General features: G+C 51.9%; 6 protein-coding genes across 6 annotated transcripts; 4 read left to right on the top strand and 2 right to left on the bottom strand.

The window, feature by feature from the left end:
* The first annotated feature begins 9 nt into the window (after positions 1-9).
* Positions 10-3331, top strand: PV07_02334 (uncharacterized protein). The gene is made up of 5 exons (XM_016388937.1): positions 10-587; positions 658-1351; positions 1406-2365; positions 2421-2538; positions 2614-3331. Exons 1-5 carry the CDS (start codon positions 412-414, stop codon positions 3255-3257), a joined length of 2592 nt encoding a protein of 863 aa, XP_016255865.1. The 5' UTR covers positions 10-411; the 3' UTR covers positions 3258-3331.
* Positions 3332-3951: 620 nt separating this feature from the next.
* On the top strand, positions 3952-8560 carry PV07_02333 (xanthine dehydrogenase). The gene has a single exon (XM_016388936.1). The coding sequence runs from the start codon at positions 4170-4172 to the stop codon at positions 8259-8261; it is 4092 nt and encodes a 1363-aa protein (XP_016255864.1). The 5' UTR covers positions 3952-4169; the 3' UTR covers positions 8262-8560.
* On the bottom strand, positions 8422-12526 carry PV07_02332 (uncharacterized protein). The gene is made up of 2 exons (XM_016388935.1): positions 12359-12526; positions 8422-12301 (listed from the first exon to the last, which is right to left on the bottom strand). Exons 1-2 carry the CDS (start codon positions 12503-12505, stop codon positions 8792-8794), a joined length of 3657 nt encoding a protein of 1218 aa, XP_016255863.1. The 5' UTR covers positions 12506-12526; the 3' UTR covers positions 8422-8791.
* A 473-nt stretch (positions 12527-12999) lies between these two features.
* PV07_02331 (uncharacterized protein) lies at positions 13000-14397 on the top strand. Its single transcript, XM_016388934.1, has one exon. It carries the CDS (start codon positions 13216-13218, stop codon positions 14005-14007), a length of 792 nt encoding a protein of 263 aa, XP_016255862.1. The 5' UTR covers positions 13000-13215; the 3' UTR covers positions 14008-14397.
* PV07_02330 (uncharacterized protein) lies at positions 13161-15654 on the bottom strand. The gene has a single exon (XM_016388933.1). The coding sequence runs from the start codon at positions 15518-15520 to the stop codon at positions 14390-14392; it is 1131 nt and encodes a 376-aa protein (XP_016255861.1). The 5' UTR covers positions 15521-15654; the 3' UTR covers positions 13161-14389.
* An 82-nt stretch (positions 15655-15736) lies between these two features.
* On the top strand, positions 15737-18031 carry PV07_02329 (RuvB-like helicase 1). Its single transcript, XM_016388932.1, has 4 exons — positions 15737-15997; positions 16049-16268; positions 16324-16871; positions 16927-18031. Exons 1-4 carry the CDS (start codon positions 15854-15856, stop codon positions 17386-17388), a joined length of 1374 nt encoding a protein of 457 aa, XP_016255860.1. The 5' UTR covers positions 15737-15853; the 3' UTR covers positions 17389-18031.
* Positions 18032-18675: the final 644 nt, after the last annotated feature.

Here is an 18675-nt window from a genome sequence, read left to right as displayed (position 1 = left end):
AGCAGTCAACCATAGTTTGGTAACTGGTAACTAGCATGGCATCTCTCATACAAAGTGATTTCACACAATTGGAACGCTCTCGTGCAATATGTTCTCCTCAGTGTCTCCAGCAGTGGCCTTGTGCTCGGTCGATCCAACATCGTCCCAGCGCTCTTGCGAGAAACAAAGAGAAATCCTGCTCCGATGTAGGATGAAAGCGCCTGAATTTGATAAAGGACAGGACACTGGGCCGAAATGATTCAACCATACCTACATCAGATGGAATCTCACCTGCCTGATCCCCACTGCCTCAATAAATGGTTAGCCAAATAGACAGGCCGTTGATAACCTAGGACATTGTTGTCGCTATGGTGAAGTACTCGGTGAAAGAGACGTCTGGCGCACGTGGCCATTTTGTGCCGGTACTCTTTCATGGATGCACTAGAATTGCCCATGTATCCGAACGTGATGAATCTTCTTCACAAATTGACCCTGCGACTTCCTGGACCACCAGAGCTCTTAAACCACCACTTATTGGAACAGCTGCAGACAGAGGCTCTTTGGAAAGAACTCAACGTCGGCTCTTGGTCTGAAGCAATGTCAAGCGCGTAAGGGAAGCCCTTCGAGTCGTCACGAGCCGTCACGAGCTGCTTGCTGATGCGCCCCTTCTCACCACAGGTCAGACAACAAGTCCGTGGGACAGCCCGAGAGCCAGCGTCAAACTCTGAATCAGTCCCACGCGTATGTGTCACACAATTCTTCGTCCTTGAAAGATTCAAAGGTCTTGTGGCCCTCCGAAGGGTCTCGCGTCCACTCGATCGACCTGCAGAATGAGGAATTGGTAGCAGTAACTCGCTCTCTGGGTGCTGCTTTTGGAGGTAGAAACGCTGAAGAAGTCCTTGCTGGCTTTTGCCAGAAGATATTCCTTTTATACCAGACAGACACCAAAGCCTTGGGTATCGCGAGTGTCATTGCAGAACAGCTGTTCAAAAGTACCAACGACAAAGGATCATTTGCCCGAGAAACGATGCCCTTGGGCATCCAAGGAGTCCAAGAACTGAATTGGACCGTTCAAAATGAAGAGCTGGCCTCTCTTCGACAAGAATACCAAAAAAGGGTCGTTGAAAACACCGAACGTGTGACACCCTTCTCCACCAGGGATGCAAGTGGAAACGAGATCCTCTTCGCAGGGCCGCAAGAGGAGACACTTATCATAATCGACAAGACGTTGCTTTCAGCAGGTCTCGTCAAATACCGCCATCATACCTTTGACATAGGCCTGGGCCGAGCCAAATGTTCGTGGCAGGTGTTTGTCAAAATCAACCACCGAGATTTCGTGCGCTCGTGGTTTCGATCAAGTGTTGCTCCAGTTGTGAGTCTCCAAAGTCCTTTGGACAATCGAATATTTTGGGCTGACTTCATACAGCACGATATGGCTGTAGCTGTCATGACGGCGATGCGAATCTTCTCGGAAGCTCGCCGCTTCATCAATGAACCTGGCAGGCGAACAGAGGCAGTCGTTCTTGTGGAAACCATCAGGCGAGGCCAATTTTACACGAATTCGAACGTTGTCGATGAAGGAACTGCCGCAGCCCCGGAAACGCTCGCCCCTAGTGATCGCGACGTCTCGGCGGAAGATGGCAGTGAACATAATATTTCTGCCGGTCCAGGGTCTCGTTCACACCTAGATAACCCTCATTCACGGCCATCCCCCTCTTCGTCTTCTTCATCACCTTCAAGCTCTCCTTCTGCAAGCACAATGACCAAACCGTCGATACCAGAGCCCGCGGCGAATGTGCAGGCAACTTCCACAAAGAAGGGCAAGAAGAAGAGACCGACCAAAAAGAAACCGCACAAAAAAACGGTTGCACAGGACAAGACATCATCGAATGAGGCAGCCCAACCTTCAGGGGACAACAGCTTCTCTAGCATTGTGGACAACATGGCTGATGTTACACTCTCCGGACCGCCCACAAATCCATCATCAGCCCCTGCCCTGCCCTTGCCCGCTGTTAACCCTGGTGGAGACAATCCCGCGAATACTTTGAGCGCAGCACCGTCGACGAAGCGGAAGCAGAAGGGCAAGCGCGGGAAATCCAGTAAGACTCGTACAGCCGTGGAGCTGGACCAAGATTCTGATGGCACTGCTTCTCGACATTCGAGTGATTCTGACCGGACGGTAACTCAAGCAGATTTCTCGAATAAAGATGTTGCCATCAGCTCTTCTGACAAAAGTCAACAAGACAACGAACAAGGAGAAGGAGGCGGTGCAGTTGTGGTTGGGAAGACCGAAGAACATACACAGAAGAAGGAACATGAAAACTGCAAGACTACTTCAGAGAATCAGACAACCACTTCGACCAACGAGGGTTTGGAACGTTGCGAGGTATGCTTTCTGTCCTGTCTGTCGTTTTGGCTGGTCGCTTACCAACGTTCTGCAGCGTCCCCAATCTGGTGATCAAGAGCCCCAACCCCCTTCTGCTGGATTCAAATTCGACAGCTTTGATCCGCGTTTGAGGTGTTTGAAACCCGACTGCCGTAACATGACCAGTTGCTGGGGTAAGTCCTCGATGCAATATGGCGCCAGTGAATCTCCAACAGCGAAAAGCCTGCTAACGTTGATGATCCTGTTAGATTGCGCCGTGGTTATCTGCCCCGCCTGTGGGACTGACAGCTTCAGCCGCTACTGCAGAAAGCAGCACTTGTACGACGACATTCAACGCCACTGGGCTATGGAATGTGGCAGGAACAAGATCAACGGACCAATAGATAGAGATACCATTCGCCCTAGGCAACTCCCCAAGCGACCCTACATCTTTGGCCGATACCATGACATTGTCGAGCGTCACAGACAGGCAGTGTACCGTGCCATGGAAGACTCTGACTATTTCATCTTCAACGACGTCGAGATGCTTGATGGAAGCATCGTGCATCCGACACAAGAGCAATGGAATTCGGTGCGCGGAACTGGCCAGACAGTATTGCAAATCGTCTTCCCGAACGACATGACGCCGCAGTCCGACAGACTGGTTTTCAATTACCACATTGATCGCATCTTGTCGCTGGGCAAGCCATTGGCTGAGGACAGCTGTATGAGGGCGATGGAGATGATTCGCTCGGCGCTAGTCATGTCAGGGAGCTGGACGGAGGAGGTATTGACCTACCTGTGCATGCAACTGACAGGTGAATGGGGCAATTTCAAGGTGCCAGAGCCCTTTTACAATGTGAACGAGGTGAACGCAGTGTGGCAACTGCACCACGTGGTGCTCACGGCGTGAGCGCCGACGGCAGGATGAGGAAGAGGGTTTCCTGAGTTGTACGATAGAATCTTGAGCTGGATTGGAAAGGGGCCAGAGAGCCAGAAGTAGGACCAGCGAGATACCCAGCCTTGAGAGGCGTTGGGATAGAAAATGAAGAACAAGATAGATCGCCGTCAAGTCCACCATTGTACGAGTCTGTTGATTCCCGTCGCCTCCCTCCGAGCCACTATGCCACTCGCCATCAGTATCCAGGGCGCCATCTCTTGCGCCAGTCTTTCTCCAGACTGGCCTTGACGTTGTGTAGTGCGGACTCTCTTCCTTCGATCGGTCAGCTCAAGGCATAGACTTCGGCGGGTATTCTGGGGTCATAGTAAGCAGTTCTCCGGTCATCTCGACTGCGACCAGTTTCCGGGAGAAGCCAAACAAGTGCCGTGGCGTTGATATCGGAGGTCGCCGCTCGCACATCGAATGGAGAAAAAGGAGGGGTGAGCGACCCATGTCGACCACTTCCGCAGCGCTTCATTCGCCCACAACCACAAAGTTCACATCTCACAGTGTCGATTAACGTCAGCTGGCTTTACGAGATTGGTGAGATCTTGTCTGGTTGTAATTGTCGCTCATCTGATTCGCGCACTCTCGCCATCGCGTCCCATTTCCCTATCAATACCATGGATCGAATTGCTTCTGCTCTGATCAAAAAGCTTCAGGCAGTCTCCGATAAGGATCTGGTAGTCTCGAACGAGTCCGTCCTTGTTTTTCTTCGTCAGGCTGACTCCGTACGACCTTGATCCTACCTCGTGTTCTTTGTGTGTCTTCGTTTACCTGCAGGTTATAGAAAAGGCCTGCCTGGGAATGCTAACCTGACAGGACTCCCACCTCTTTTTTCCTTTACTGTTCTCACGCTATTCCGCCAGTCCCCCCGCATTCGAGATGGCGCCTAGCGTCCTCGAGCCAGCAGCGACTGCTGAAAAGGTGGTTTCGCTCGCTTCCCTCACCGAGAGCTACGATGACACACTCCGCTTCTACCTCAATGGCACAAAGGTCGAGTTGGACTCAGTAGATCCGGAAATTACACTGCTCGAATATTTGAGAGGAGTTGGCTTGACAGGAACAAAACTGGGCTGCGCAGAAGGTGGTTGCGGTGCCTGCACCGTCGTCATATCGCAGTTGAATCCCACCACAAATAAGATATATCATGCTTCGGTCAATGCATGTCTCGCTCCTCTGGCCAGCGTGGACGGCAAGCATGTCATCACAATCGAGGGAATTGGCAGCTCGAAAAACCCACATCCTGCACAGCAACGGATTGCCATGGCGAGTGGAAGCCAATGCGGTTTCTGCACCCCTGGAATTGTCATGAGCTTGTATTCGTTGCTCAGAAATTACGGCCCTGAGCCATCCGAACTGGAAATTGAGGAGAATTTTGACGGCAACCTTTGTCGATGCACGGGTTACAGGCCCATCCTAGACGCTGCTCAGAGCTTCAACAAGGCGTGTGGCAAGTCGATTGCAAATGGCGGTTCAGGCTGTTGCATGGAGAACGGCGGCTCATGCAATGGCGCCACGAATGGTGAGACGAACGGAGCGGATGCAGCAGCCGAGAAGAAATTCACGCCTCCATCTTTTATCCATTACGACAAGTCCACGGAGTTAATATACCCTCCAGCACTGAAAAAGCACGACTTCAAACCGCTGGCTTTTGGCAATAAGCGAAAGAAATGGTATAGACCCGTGACTCTGCAACAGCTTCTCGAAATCAAGAATGCTCATCCGGGCGCCAAGTTGATTGGTGGCAGCACAGAAACCCAGATTGAGATCAAATTCAAAGCCGCGCAGTATTCAGCGTCAGTGTATGTGGGGGATATTGCGGAGCTTCGACAGTACTCTTTCTATGATGATTATCTCGAAATTGGCGGCAATGTTGCCCTGACGGATCTAGAGAATATCTGTGATGAAGCTGTCAAACACTATGGACCTACCAAGGCCCAACCATTCAAAGCCATCAAGAAAGCGATCAGGTACTTTGCGGGCCGTCAAATCCGGAATGTTGGGACTCCCGCAGGGAACCTGGCGACCGCATCGCCCATCTCTGATCTCAATCCCGTCTTTGTTGCTACAAACTCGACACTGGTTGCCAAGTCTCTCACCAAGACTACCGAGATTCCTATGGCGAGCTTCTTCAAGAGCTATAGGGTGACTGCGTTGCCGGGAGACGCTGTCATTGCGGCAATGAGAATCCCTCTCGCCGCGGAGAAAGGAGAGTATGTCAGGTCCTATAAGCAGTCGAAGAGAAAAGATGATGACATCGCCATCGTCAATGCTTGTCTGCGAGTCGCCCTCGACGACGACTACAAGGTAAAGAATGCGAACTTAGTGTACGGAGGCATGGCTCCCATCACGATCGAGGCCAAGCAGGCATCCGGGTACATTGTGGGCAAGACATTTACAGACCCCCAAACGCTGGAAGGGGTAATGAATGCTCTGGAGCACGACTTCAACCTACCGTTTGGTGTGCCAGGAGGCATGGCCTGGTACCGGAAATCTTTGGCTCTGGGCTTCTTTTATCGTTTCTACCAGGATGTCCTTCTCAACATTGAGGAAGCCAGCAAAGAGGTGGACAAAGAAGCAATCGAAGAGATTGAAAGAGAAATTTCTCGCGGCGAAAAGGATCATGATGCTTCAGTTGCTTACTCACAGAAAATCCTCGGGAAAGAACACCCTCACATGGCCGCATTGAAGCAATGCACTGGCGAAGCCCAGTATACCGACGATATTCCGGTACAAATGAACGAACTTATCGGCTGCCTCGTCTTGTCAACCAAAGCGCATGCCAAGTTGATCAGCGTTGACCCCAGCCCGGCACTTCAGCTCCCAGGTGTCATCGCCTGGGTTGATAGGTATGACTTTGTCGATCCAAAAGCGAACTGGTGGGGGGCTCCTGTCTGCGACGAAGTTTTCTTTGCCGAAGATGAAGTCTTTACGGCCGGCCAACCCATCGGTATGATCCTGGCGAACACTTCTCAGCAAGCTGCCGCCGGTGCACGTGCTGTTTTGGTCCAATATGAGGAGCTACCGGCCATCTATACCATCGAAGAAGCAATAGAGAAGCAAAGCTTCTACGAGCACTACAGATATATCCGAAGAGGTGACGTGGAGAAAGCGTTCAAAGAATGCGACTACGTCTTCGAAGGTACGTCCAGAATGGGCGGCCAGGAGCATTTCTACCTGGAGACCCAGGCTGCTCTGGCGATTCCCAAGCCGGAAGACGGCGAAATGGAAATTTGGAGCAGTACCCAGAACCCAGCCGAAACACAAGCGTACATCGCGAAAGCCCTATGTGTTCAATCAAATAAAATTGTCTCCAAGGTGAAGCGTCTTGGTGGCGGATTCGGCGGCAAGGAGACTCGATCCGTTCAACTCTCCACCATTTGTGCAGTAGCAGCAAACAAGGTCAAGCGACCGGTAAGATGCATGCTCAACAGGGACGAGGATATTATGACCTCTGGACAGAGGCATCCTTTCCTGGGTATTTGGAAGGTCGGGGTCAACAAGGATGGTAAGATCCAGGCTCTCAAAGCCAACATCTTCAACAACGCCGGTTGGTCCCAAGATCTGTCCGCTGCCGTTGTTGATCGTGCACTATCGCATATTGACGGCTGCTACAACATTCCCCACATAGATGTGGATGGACGTCTCTGCAGGACCAACACTGTCTCCAACAGTGCGTTCCGTGGCTTTGGAGGCCCCCAAGGCATGTTTATTGCCGAGTCATACATGGAGGAAATCGCAGACCATCTGAAGATCCCCGTCGAAACGTTCCGAGAAATCAATTTCTACAAGGATGGTGAAGAGACACACTTCAACCAGGCGCTCGAGGATTGGCACGTGCCCTTGATGTACAAGCAGATTAAAGAGTCCGCTGACTACGACGCCCGCCGGAAAGCGGTGGATGAATTCAACGCCACGCACAAATGGCAAAAGAAGGGACTGGCGATCATCCCGACCAAATTCGGCATTTCGTTCACTGCCCTCTTCCTCAACCAAGCGGGGGCACTCGTTCACATCTACCATGACGGTTCTGTCCTCGTAGCCCACGGAGGTACGGAGATGGGCCAGGGGTTGCACACCAAGATCTGCATGATCGTGGCTGAAGCACTCCAGATACCTCTCACAGACGTCCACATCTCAGAGACGGCAACCAACACTGTCGCCAACTCTTCGAGCACAGCCGCATCGGCGTCATCGGACCTGAATGGCTACGCAGCGTACAACGCATGCATGCAACTCAACGAGCGTCTCGCTCCGTATCGCGAAAAGTTTGGCCCCAATGCCACGATGAAAGAGCTGGCTCACGCCGCGTACTTTGACCGTGTCAACCTCTCCGCGCAAGGCTTCTATAAGACCCCCGACATTGGATATATCTGGGGACCGAATCCTTCAGACCCAAGCAAGGAAAACACGGGCAAGATGTTCTTTTACTTCACGCAGGGTGTGACCGCCAGTGAGGTGCTCCTCGATACCTTGACTGGAGACTGGACTTGCCTGCGGTCAGACATCAAGATGGACGTTGGGCGAAGTATCAACCCGGCAATCGACTACGGGCAAATCGAAGGCGCTTATGTCCAAGGCCAAGGCCTATTCACGACCGAGGAGTCTCTTTGGCACAGAGCCAGCGGCCAGATCTTCACCCGCGGCCCCGGCGCGTACAAAATCCCTGGATTCAGAGATATTCCTCAGATCATGAACATCTCGCTGCTGAAAGACGTGGAATGGAAGAACCTCCGCACGATCCAGCGCTCGCGGGGCGTAGGGGAGCCGCCTCTCTTTATGGGGAGTGCAGTCTTCTTCGCAATAAGAGATGCCCTCAAGGCCGCCAGGAAACAGTATGGCGAGGAAGATGTGCTGAGCCTTAGGAGCCCTGCGACGCCCGAGAGGATTCGGATATCTTGCGCAGATCCGATCCTGAAGAGGTGCCTGGTTGAGCCAAGAGAGGGCGAGAAGAGCTTCTTCGTCTCGATTTGAGGAGACCGACCTGGGTTTGCTTGCGCACGATTACAGGATTTGATGAGAACCAACGAGGATGAGGTGTCAAGGATCTGTGATAATAGAGTTCGGGCTGGAAAAGGGGATTTTGTCCATTCCCTGAACAGGGTTGGCAGAAGTCTGCGTCTATGTCAGAGCTACAAGACTAGCAGATTGCAACTGGTTCCGTTGTGTCAGAATATATGCTAAGTAGCTCTCCCTCATTCATTTATCTTTGGGATAAATATGCCTGAGCCATCATATGTGCACTTCCGTCGAGCCTGTATCTACCATTTAAGCCTTGAAATCGTGCAGAAATCTCCCTTCCGTAGAGTCATACAAGCCGACGCAGTCGCAGCACTTTCTATCAGCAAACAAGACCCCATTCCCAACCCTGCGTCTGCTAAAATTCTGGCGCCGTGTCATGTGAGATGTTGTTCCAGCAGGCGGCGTCCGAAGAATCAAGCTCCAGAGCCACCGACACCGGAAGCAGATGCTGGCGTGATATCGAACACGATGCGGACGCTTTTCTATGGCTTCTCGTTGCTCGGCTGCAGCCCAGCACCGAATATCGAGGTGTGGGTCTCTAACGCCGGCGGCGATGTATTAAGTGCAGCTCCCGAAGACAGAGGAAATACCTTGTCCGGTCCAAATGCCACTGTCCTGCCGTTCCCTTTCGTCTTCCCTTTATTTTCAACCTTCTTCTTCTTCGAGGAACGCTCGTCCTCCAAGCCCAGGATCAGGTCACCATCCTCTCCGTCGTCCGCGCCGACAGGGCCATCGCGTCTCACAAACAGGGGGACCGGCTCGTCTAGCCTCCCTCCTCTCAACTGCTCTTTCTCATCCTGTGCGATCTTCAAGAAGCCTTCCCCTCGAATGATCCCGTTCATCATGCCATCGTCCAACAGGCTTTTCTCTGCCTTGACCAGCTCTGCATTGCTCATCTGCCGGCGTCGCTTGAGGATCTTCTCCTCCAAAGTGCCTTTCAGGACGAGCGTCTCGACGTAGACAGGACGCGTCTGGCCAATTCGATGTGCGCGTTTGATGGCTTGTGATTCGACATCGGGCTGCCAGATCGGGGATACAATAAAGATGCGGCTTGCGGCAGCCACGTGGAGGCCATGAGAAGCTTGTTTGAGATCCATGAGGAGAACGCGAAACACCTCCGACTGATTGAAAGTGGCAAGGTAAGCGGCGCGGCGGGTCACCGAGAGTGTGTTTGCGTAGATGAGGAATTTGACGGATAACAACTCAAGAGCTTCGGCGATCCAGAAGGCGATGTTGTTCGAGTCGTAGAAGATAATAATCTTCTCTGTGGCCTGTAGCATCAAGATACGTGAGCAGAGGTAATTGAGCTTCGCGGATGTAAATCCAACGATGCGTGACTTGGCCAAGGGTGCTGGGACGATGGGATTGTTCGTCGAGAAAAGTCGCTTTCTTGGTGAGCGGAAAAGCTCGGGAGCCACATCTCGTGTCGAAGAGCGCACAGGAGACGGGGAGCCTGATTGATTCTTGAGCTTGGGTTCCTCTGTTGCTCCCGCTGTGGGAGGCTTCTTTCCGCTGGAGCTTGATTGGACTTTATCTCTGGCTTGTTGCTCTTCTATGGCTCGTTCACGAGCTGCGTGCATGGCTCGGAGTCCCGCCCCAGCAAGTTGAATCCAGGGTCCGTCGAGCTCCAGGTGTTTCAGCACATACTGCTGCGCCTCTCGAGCTTGAACGGTTCCGAGAAGGAGGGGGTTCGAATGTTCGCCATTTAACGCCCAGGCCGCCGCAGCATCGCTGGGGAAGTCTTCGACATACACGCCGATTTCGTGGTAGAACGAGAAAGCATGCCAACCGGAGTCACTCAGGGCTCGTTCACCATTCTGGATTGCCTCACTCAAAAGCGCACCGTCTTCGTCGGAGATCAGGTCAAGGTGTTCTTCTAGATATTTGTTACTGACTCTCAAGGTTTCAGTCACCTCGTGCTCAGTAAATCCGACCCAGTGGAAGCTGGATCGGCGGAGATTGGTAATCAATTCATCGAGGGATTTGCGATTTTTAGGATGAAACATGTAATCCTCGTCCACTCTTTCGGAAGTGATGGCATTGGAGGTAAGAACCAGCCTGAAGAGGTTCATGCTAAGCTTGTCGTAATAGCTTGGCTCCAGGTAGATTGTCCTGTTGTGCAGAGGAGGAAGGCAGAGATCGACATCGATGTCCTCAATTCGATGGCGGATGATGAGAGACTGCAGTATCACTCGCAGCGCGGGTGCGAAACGACGCTTGCCAGAGGCGTCGAAAGGCGAGAGATATCTTTTCCAATCGGCATGGTCGGCGCCTTTCTGGTTTGCCCAGGGTTGCACCTTGAGAAATCTGACAACGATGGCGCGTAAGCGGTCCATATCTTTGAGCTCTTCAGATGCAGAATCCTTGGCTTTTCTTCTTTCCAAAGCGGTCTCGATGGAGTGTCTCCGCAAACTCTTCGTGTGGTTGTTGGTCTCGTCGAGCGCGAGGTTAACCTCAACACCGTGAAGTGAGTAGGATGGTGTGCCAGAGACAACCCAACGGCGTTCAACGGACATCTTGTCCAACATCGTCATTGCATGTGTTCGATAGCTGGAGCCTGCAAAGCCATGTCCCTCGTCGCAAATGACGCGCAGCCATCGAACTTCAGTTAGCTGAGATCGAAACTTCTCCTGTCCTTTGAACCGTCTACCCTGGTTGAGATCGTCATCCCTGTATTCTTGCTCAAAGCGTGCTTTGGTGATGAGAACAATGTCGTGTTTGATCAATTCCCTCCAATGAGGTATATCTTTCGTGGTCGAGTCGAGGACCAATACATCAAGCGCACCCGCTTCCGTATGCTTTTCTATCTCATGTTGCCATTGGACGAGAAGATTGGGCGGAACGATCAGCAACGTTGTACATGCAAGGCGCAGCACTCGGAAATCTTCTCTTTTCTTGCCTCGTCGATCCGGAGTTGTTGGATGGAAGATTGGCTCAGCATACTCGCCATTGTACCTGGCCAGAGCTTCTGTACAGCTGTCAAAGTGATAGCCCTCCTTCTTGAGATTTGCAAAATGGGCTTTCCACGGCACAGAAGTTTGCTTGATCGTTTTTGCAGCTAGGTCAAGCAGGCTTGGTGTGCGTTCGTTAACCTTCCCAGTAATGGCGTTTACTCTACCCTCGGGGATGGTAGGATAATGTCCTCTGGTTGCTAGAATCAGAGCAATGCATATCAGTGTCTTGCCGTAGCCCATGGTTTCTGCGAGGATACCACCACGACATTGACTGTAGAGGTGAGGGTGACGAAGCAGGGAGCCTTCGTAGACGTCGAGATAGAACTTTGTGCCACTGAGGTCTCGAAAGCATTGCTTTCTAGGATCTAAGAACATGAATGGATTTACTTCCCTTTGCAACATCGCGGCTACCGACCGCATTTGATAGGGGTACAACGAAGTCTGGAGGCCGTCGATCTTGTTCCCAAAGATGTCATGCATTGAGTGCCGGTTGTGCAGACCAGGGCCTCCATCGGTGAGGGAAGTTTGAGGCGAGGATAGAGTATTGAATATGTAAAAGAGAGATTCCTCCTGGAAAACATGTGCTTGCTTATAGGTTTGCAAAGGCGAGGCTGGATCGTAGGTGCCATCCCAAGCATCACGAGAGATGTCGACGAACTCGGTGAGGAATTTCAGAACCTTTCTAAGATCCTTGATCGAGCCTCGAGTGCTTCGATTGACATCTTCTGGTAGTGTATAGATTCTCAAGGAGGCACAATCAGGCAGTTTGGCATGCTCAGAATAGCAAGTTTTGATCCATAGACGTTTCTCGCCCAAGGTCAGCAGAGAGTGGGGGTGCGTAGCCTCTCCCGTGGATCCAACCATTCTCCAACCGCGATCGAGCGCACTGGCGGTAGGTCGAACAAGGCGAATAGATCCAAGCGCGATGTAGTCGTCCATAAAGGGCGTTGGCTCGAAGCGAAATCGACCCGGTTTGTGGCAAATTGAATCTGCAGCGGGGGAGTTCAACAGGGACGTTCTCATGCCATTTTCGGAGTGCTAAATGCCATCAGCTCGATCTTGAATGGAATAGGATGCATGACTGGGCAAGTGTACCAGGAGATTTGATTCTGCATGTGAAGAGCAGCTCTCAGTGCTTGAGGGGCCAACGAAGAACTGATGTGTATCGAAGAATTGGTCTTCATCGTCCCCGTCACCATCGTCACCACTACCAGCGAGTGTAGGGAGGTATGAATTGGACATGATATTGATAGTGGAACATGGGTTTGCGGACGAGTTGATGAAGGGCGAAGAGTGTCTGGATGGAAATAAAGGGTCGAGTGGGGAGAAATGATACACTGTCTGACAGACATTTACAGACTAATGGCCCCGCTGGCACTCTAAAGATGCCGTCAGACGGAAAGATTTCCGGGAAGGCTGAACAGGGCACTGCAGCCTAATCAGGGGCCAGCCCACTTGATGCCTGCGATACATATGTCGAGTACAATGGCAAGGCTGCATCTTCGAGGGTCCTCACCGATCTAAGAGACAGGCAGAGGGAATAGTAGAACCCAATCAAGGCCGTCACAGCCCTTCTGACTACCCAGCACAGCTCACGATATGCTTCTGACGGCTCATCCCTCGACTTCCACAGAAAATCTCATGTTCTCAGATTGGGCCATTGCATTGGAGTGATGGTCTGGAGGATGCATGTCACAAAGAATCAGTCCATGAAACAGATGGAATAGAGAGCCAGCCCCTCCCCAATCATTCGCCGAGGGCGACCGGAACAGAGCAGCCGGTCACTTCAAGTGGCTGACAAATCCATCATCTGCCTTTTATACACGATCCTCCTCATCTTCTTCACGGACACTGATTGCTAGAGAGCTCGAGAGTTCTCCACGTGTGAAGCAAAAGCCTTATCGATAAACGACTCTTTCTTCCATATCACACCGCAGTCTCGCCATCGTTTGATGCTCTTCGCTCCCACTCGACAACTTCTTCTCAAAATGACGAACTACAATATCACCATCACGAGCGATATCGTATGTCCATGGTGCTTCATAGGTCATACGCGTTTGTCTCGCGCGATCGCCGAGCATAAAAAGACATATCCCGATGACAAGTTTCACTTGAAATACTTACCATTTTATCTCAACCCACCGCCACAGTTGACCGCCGGTAGCGGTCCGGCACCACCACCTTTCCCAGCCCCATCGCGCCCAAGACGTGAAATGTACGCCGCCAAGTTTGGGCCTGAGCGCGCCAAGCAGATTGAGGCTATGATGGGCCAGACCTCCCGTGGGGAGGGGCTCAACTTCAAATTCGGCGGTATGACAGGACCCTCGAGGAACGGACATAGACTGGTCCACTGGGCGCAGGACAAAGGAGGTGAGGATTCGCAGAACAAGGTCATGCTCGGTCTTTGGAGGCGCTATTTTGAGGAGGAAGTTGACATCACCACTCTCGAAACCCTAGTGGATGTCGGATTGGAGGCCGGACTTGGCACCAAGGAGGAAATCACCGAGTATCTGACCTCTGGGAAGGACGGAGAGTTGGTCGACAAAGAAGCAGAGGAGGCACATATGAAGGGCATCTCCGGTGTGCCCTTCTACGAGATCAATGATATGTGGGAGGTATCGGGGGCCCAGGATCCCCTAGCTTTCAAGAAGCTGTTCGCGAGGTGGAAGGAGTTGGAGGCCAAGGGACAAGTCCCTGTGAACGATGCTGGAGCAAAGACTTCCGCCGGAAACGGCTGCTTGTGAGGTATCATGAGGAGAAGAGTGGTCTGTGACCGAGAAACTTTTTCCGCCATTATCCTGGAGTGTCAATGGGTTGCTGTCGCCAAAGAAGCATCACAACCGCATGGCGCGTCTCAGACCAACAACGAGCAGAGCCTCAAAATCCACGGGCACATTCCTCATACGAGTTGAATATGTCTCTTTCTCTGATTTAGAGTACGTGGCACGCTCTCTCCCAGAGGTGATCTGGGTATATGGTACAGCATTGTTCAACATTTGACTTTTCTTCGTCTTTCGACAACCTGCCCTGGGTATGCAAAAAGCCCGCTTTACAATGACCTTGATCTTCTCCATCTCCTCCGACCAGCACTTCGCGACTCCAATTGTAACCTCGTCATCCCTCACGTTATATGCTTGTCTTCGACTGAGGCTCTGAAGTTGGCGTCTCCTTGGTCGCATCAACATGGGCTCCACTTGATGTATGATCTTCCGGTGCTTTTTCTTCGAGGTCATGAGATTCCGTGTTTGCTGTGGTTCCCTCTATATGTCCCTCAACGTCCCCCGAGTTGGTCTGCGCTGTTATAATTGCCGCCACCTCCGGATCGTCCCTGATGACCCCGTCGATGCCCTCAAGAGACGGAGCTTCCGTTGAGATTTCCTGCACACCATCTCTGGCGGACTTCTTGAAAGTTCTGAGATGTCTGTACTTTTTGTCAACAATATCCGGCTCTTCTAGGTGTTCTGGCAGCCCCAACGAGAGCGGACTGCTGCGGTTGAGGGTCTCTAGCTTTGGAATCTGGTAAGTCTCCTTCTCCCCGCTCTCGATCCAATTCCTTTGCACGTGCTTTTCAAACCGACCAGCTGCCTCTCGTAGATCACTCCATGCCGCTTCTTGCTGCTCGATCATTTTGGCACGGACATTTTCGTCGTTCCACGCATCCTCAAAGGAGCCCGATAAGGAGTAGTGTGTGGGAAGGTTGTATTTCTGCAACTGTTTGGCGTGCTCTGCCCGATACTTGGGAGATGTCATGACCAGCCATCGAAGCTTCCAGCCCAACATACCCAGCTCCTTTATTCGAGCGGGCTTCATCCCAGTGACATATTGATCAATACCGCCACATTTGTTGATAGTCCTCATAACTCGGGCGGTAATGGGTATCTTGAGGTCCCTGCCCAAAGCTTCGCTTCTCACTGTCTCAACTCGAACATTGGGGAACCAATGCCGCAAAGACTTCCCCTTATTTCTGCCCTTAGAGATCTTGCTCCCAGATTGCACCGACGCACCACCGTAGAGGCCGAAATTTGCTTCAGGAAAATGCTTGTTCTCGCCGTAAGGGTAGGGGGGCATCAAGGGGTCTGTGTGCCGCAAACGGTAAATGTCCAGCAGAGTATGTTTCCGGTCTTCGAGCTTAAAGGTGAATCTGGGCTTGAAGTACGGGTTTGAGTGTTTGACCGGGTGTCTGTACGAAAGATACTGGAGAGACGTAGGACTGCGGAGCACCTCGGGCAGCTTCGTGATGGTCGTGGGAGCCGCCATCGTGAAAAGTGACACTTCCGGGTCGAGACGAAAGAAGGATCAGAAAAAGTGAGAGTTCAGGCTGAGAAGGAAAAGCAGGAAAATCACCCGCGTGTGGCTGTCCGCGCAGGGCGCTGGGCGGTGGCTGTTGCTGGGTGTATGGAGTAAGAAAATAAAAGCACGATTGAGAGAAGTATAAACCTCGACAGAATTTAGCGTGCATTTCCCAACTTCTGTACCGCGACAGCCACCAGTTGACCACCAAAACTCCGGTGCAACCTCCTTCTTCCCATCTGCGGCACCGCGCGACAACCCTCCCGTTCTTCCTAGATATCTTTTCACAACTCAGCGACGATGGTAAACATCAGCGAAGTCAAGGGCAATGCGCGCGAGAACAGAACTGCGGCGCATACCCATATCAAGGGATTGGGCTTGCGATCAGACGGCACCGCCGAACCCTCTGGCAATGGATTCGTTGGGCAGGCTGCTGCTCGTGAGGTACATTCTCCATGTGCAAGCAAATTTATTCATTCATCTGACGACGAACAGGCCTGTGGAGTCGTTGTAGACCTGATCAAAGCCAAAAAGATGTCCGGAAGAGCAGTACTTTTAGCGGGAGGACCTGGCACCGGCAAAACAGCTTTAGCACTGGCAGTATCGCAAGAGCTGGGAACGAAAGTGCCTTTTTGTCCCATCGTCGGCAGTGAAGTTTATTCTTCGGAGGTCAAGAAGACAGAAGCCTTGATGGAGAATTTCAGAAGAGCAATCGGTAAGCTGAAATTACTGCTGCACGGAATCAAATGCTCATGCATCACCCGCAACAGGCCTCCGTGTGCGCGAAACGAAAGAAGTTTACGAGGGTGAGGTGACCGAACTCCTCCCTGAAGAAGCAGAGAACCCTCTCGGCGGCTTTGGCCGCACCATCTCCCACCTGATTATCACCTTGAAATCTGCCAGAGGCACGAAAAAGCTCCGCCTTGACCCCAGCATATATGAAGCCATCCAAAAGGAGCGAGTGACGGTCGGCGATGTCATCTACATAGAAGCCAACACGGGGGCATGCAAGCGGGTGGGCCGCTCAGACGCCTATGCGACAGAATTCGACCTCGAAGCAGAAGAGTACGTGCCAGTTCCCAAGGGGGAAGTCCACAAAAAGAAGGAGGTTGTGCAGGACGTGACACTGCATGACTTGGATATCGCCAACGCGCGACCTCAAGGTGGCCAGGATGTTATGAGCATGATGGGCCAACTAATGAAGCCGAAGAAGACCGAGATCACGGACAAATTGAGAGCAGAGATCAATAAGGTGGTGAGTCGATACATCGACCAGGGTGTGGCGGAACTGGTTCCTGGCGTCCTCTTTATCGACGAGGTGAGTATATTGCTATTCAGCATGCTGCAAAATGGTATTGACAGGTCTTTGCCAGGTCCACATGCTCGACATTGAATGCTTCACCTATCTCAACCGCGCCCTCGAATCCCCCATCTCCCCAATCGTCATTCTTGCCTCAAATCGGGGCAACACCCTCATTCGAGGCACGCAGGACATCACAGGTGCCCACGGCATCCCTCCCGACCTCCTTGCACGCTTGCTCATCATCCCCACGCATCCATACAACGCATCCGAAGTACAAACCATCATTCGTCTACGCACAAAGACCGAGGGTCTTTCGATATCTGAACCCGCGCTGGAGAAGGTTGCACAGCATGGCACAAACGTCAGTCTACGGTACGCGCTACAGTTATTGACGCCTAGCAGCATTCTTGCCAAGGCCAACGGGAGGACGGAGATTGGTGTCGAGGATGTAGCGGAGTGCGAAGACCTGTTCATTGATGCGAGGAGAAGCGCCAAAGTCGTGGAGCAAGCAGGAACTTCGTTCATCAGTTGAGGGCATTGAAAGAAAACGCTTCACCAGAGTCATTTATCGTGCCCCTCACCGATCAGAGTGAGGACGTTGGCATGCAGAGCAAGAGGTACAAAAATGCAGCCCAGTCCCCAGCATGGCTGAGGCTGCTCCCGACATGATGTCGAACGTCCAGCTGAAAAGATTAAGGCAGCGACTTCAGGGCTACCCAACGCGACAGCATCTATGCGAGAGAAGTTGCAGAGTTCCTCGCTCTCTGCCATGAAAGCTACGAAGGTGTTTTGCGAAGACGCCAGAACCCACGAGATGACGAGGGGTTTAGGTCTGGGAGATGGAAGGGGCACGCGAATCATGTAAAACACCCAGAATTTGGACCGATCTCAGTTTCTGCATTGTTTGGATTGGAACATCTCTCATGTGGATGATGCGGTCGGTTAAAATTTGACCTTTGCAACTTCTAGTCTGTGTGAAACCAACAGGACCCGCGTGCTTGTTATTGCTTATAAAATGCCTGCTCTTCTACTCTTTGCTCTCCTGCCATGGGTACAAGTTCACCACATCAACGCACTGCAACTACGAGGAGATATATGACGGGATGATCGGAGCGAAGGGAGATGGAGAACTACCTGCACAAGAAATCGTCAGCGCATGAACTCGACAAGTCCACGGGAAATGACAGGCTTTTCAGGTAAAGTTCCAATCAGACATCCAAGGAAGATTTGCCGCTCAACGACACCTGGACTTAAAATAGGTTCATATGCCAGGGCTAGCGTGGAAACTGCGAATGTGGAAAAAGTTTTCATCATAGGAAAAGGGCGTAGACAAACGGCGATGTGAGGTGAGGTGGGATATTCGTGAAGACGTACCTTAGACAGCAACTTGCCATGGAACACGGCTCACAGACTCAACTCAACCTCTCCGTCCCATTCCTGGGCTACCAGTCAGCAACAGAGCACAAAGAAAATGACGGCAGATGTGGTGGAGGCAGTCAATAGTCAGACATAAAATACTGGCTAGTAACAGACTGTTCAGCGATGACAGTCCGCATGTTTCTTCAAGGGCGACTCAGGATAGAAAGAAGAAGAGTTGTGGGTTGTCATCTTGCAAGCTGCAAACCAGGAAGGCGGATTATCGGGGGAATGAGCTTACCATGTCTTCTGATTGCCCATGATCAACTACCATCGGGCAACACTCATCAGGACAGGTATAGAGAGGAAGTCGTTGTGTGTGAGCAGAGAGAGAGAGCACAGGTGAAGAATGCACAGGAAAAAGAGCAGCCGAATTTATTTTCTGAAACGGCGAGGCGCTAGT

This window comes from Cladophialophora immunda (assembly GCF_000835495.1).
Source record: "Cladophialophora immunda strain CBS 83496 unplaced genomic scaffold supercont1.1, whole genome shotgun sequence".
Lineage (NCBI taxonomy): Eukaryota > Fungi > Ascomycota > Eurotiomycetes > Chaetothyriales > Herpotrichiellaceae > Cladophialophora > Cladophialophora immunda.
The sequence above is the reverse complement of the archived record's forward strand: the minus strand, read 5'-3'. Positions and strand labels throughout refer to the sequence as shown.

What these genes read in the sequence shown, in the direction of transcription:
- PV07_02334 (XM_016388937.1), top strand. Translation starts at nt 412, where the DNA reads ATGGATGCACTAGAATTGCCCATGTATCCGAACGTGATGAATCTTCTT. An exon ending in GATCAAGTGTTGCTCCAGTT is followed by an intron (nt 1,352 to 1,405) that starts GTGAGTCTCCAA and finishes GACTTCATACAG; the next exon opens with CACGATATGGCTGTAGCTGT. An exon ending in AGGGTTTGGAACGTTGCGAG is followed by an intron (nt 2,366 to 2,420) that starts GTATGCTTTCTG and finishes AACGTTCTGCAG; the next exon opens with CGTCCCCAATCTGGTGATCA.
- PV07_02333 (XM_016388936.1), top strand. Translation starts at nt 4,170, where the DNA reads ATGGCGCCTAGCGTCCTCGAGCCAGCAGCGACTGCTGAAAAGGTGGTT.
- PV07_02332 (XM_016388935.1), bottom strand. Translation starts at nt 12,505, where the DNA reads ATGTCCAATTCATACCTCCCTACACTCGCTGGTAGTGGTGACGATGGT. An exon ending in ATGCAGAATCAAATCTCCTG is followed by an intron (nt 12,302 to 12,358) that starts GTACACTTGCCC and finishes GATGGCATTTAG; the next exon opens with CACTCCGAAAATGGCATGAG.
- PV07_02331 (XM_016388934.1), top strand. Translation starts at nt 13,216, where the DNA reads ATGCTCTTCGCTCCCACTCGACAACTTCTTCTCAAAATGACGAACTAC.
- PV07_02330 (XM_016388933.1), bottom strand. Translation starts at nt 15,520, where the DNA reads ATGGCGGCTCCCACGACCATCACGAAGCTGCCCGAGGTGCTCCGCAGT.
- PV07_02329 (XM_016388932.1), top strand. Translation starts at nt 15,854, where the DNA reads ATGGTAAACATCAGCGAAGTCAAGGGCAATGCGCGCGAGAACAGAACT. An exon ending in GAATTTCAGAAGAGCAATCG is followed by an intron (nt 16,269 to 16,323) that starts GTAAGCTGAAAT and finishes CACCCGCAACAG; the next exon opens with GCCTCCGTGTGCGCGAAACG. An exon ending in GCGTCCTCTTTATCGACGAG is followed by an intron (nt 16,872 to 16,926) that starts GTGAGTATATTG and finishes GGTCTTTGCCAG; the next exon opens with GTCCACATGCTCGACATTGA.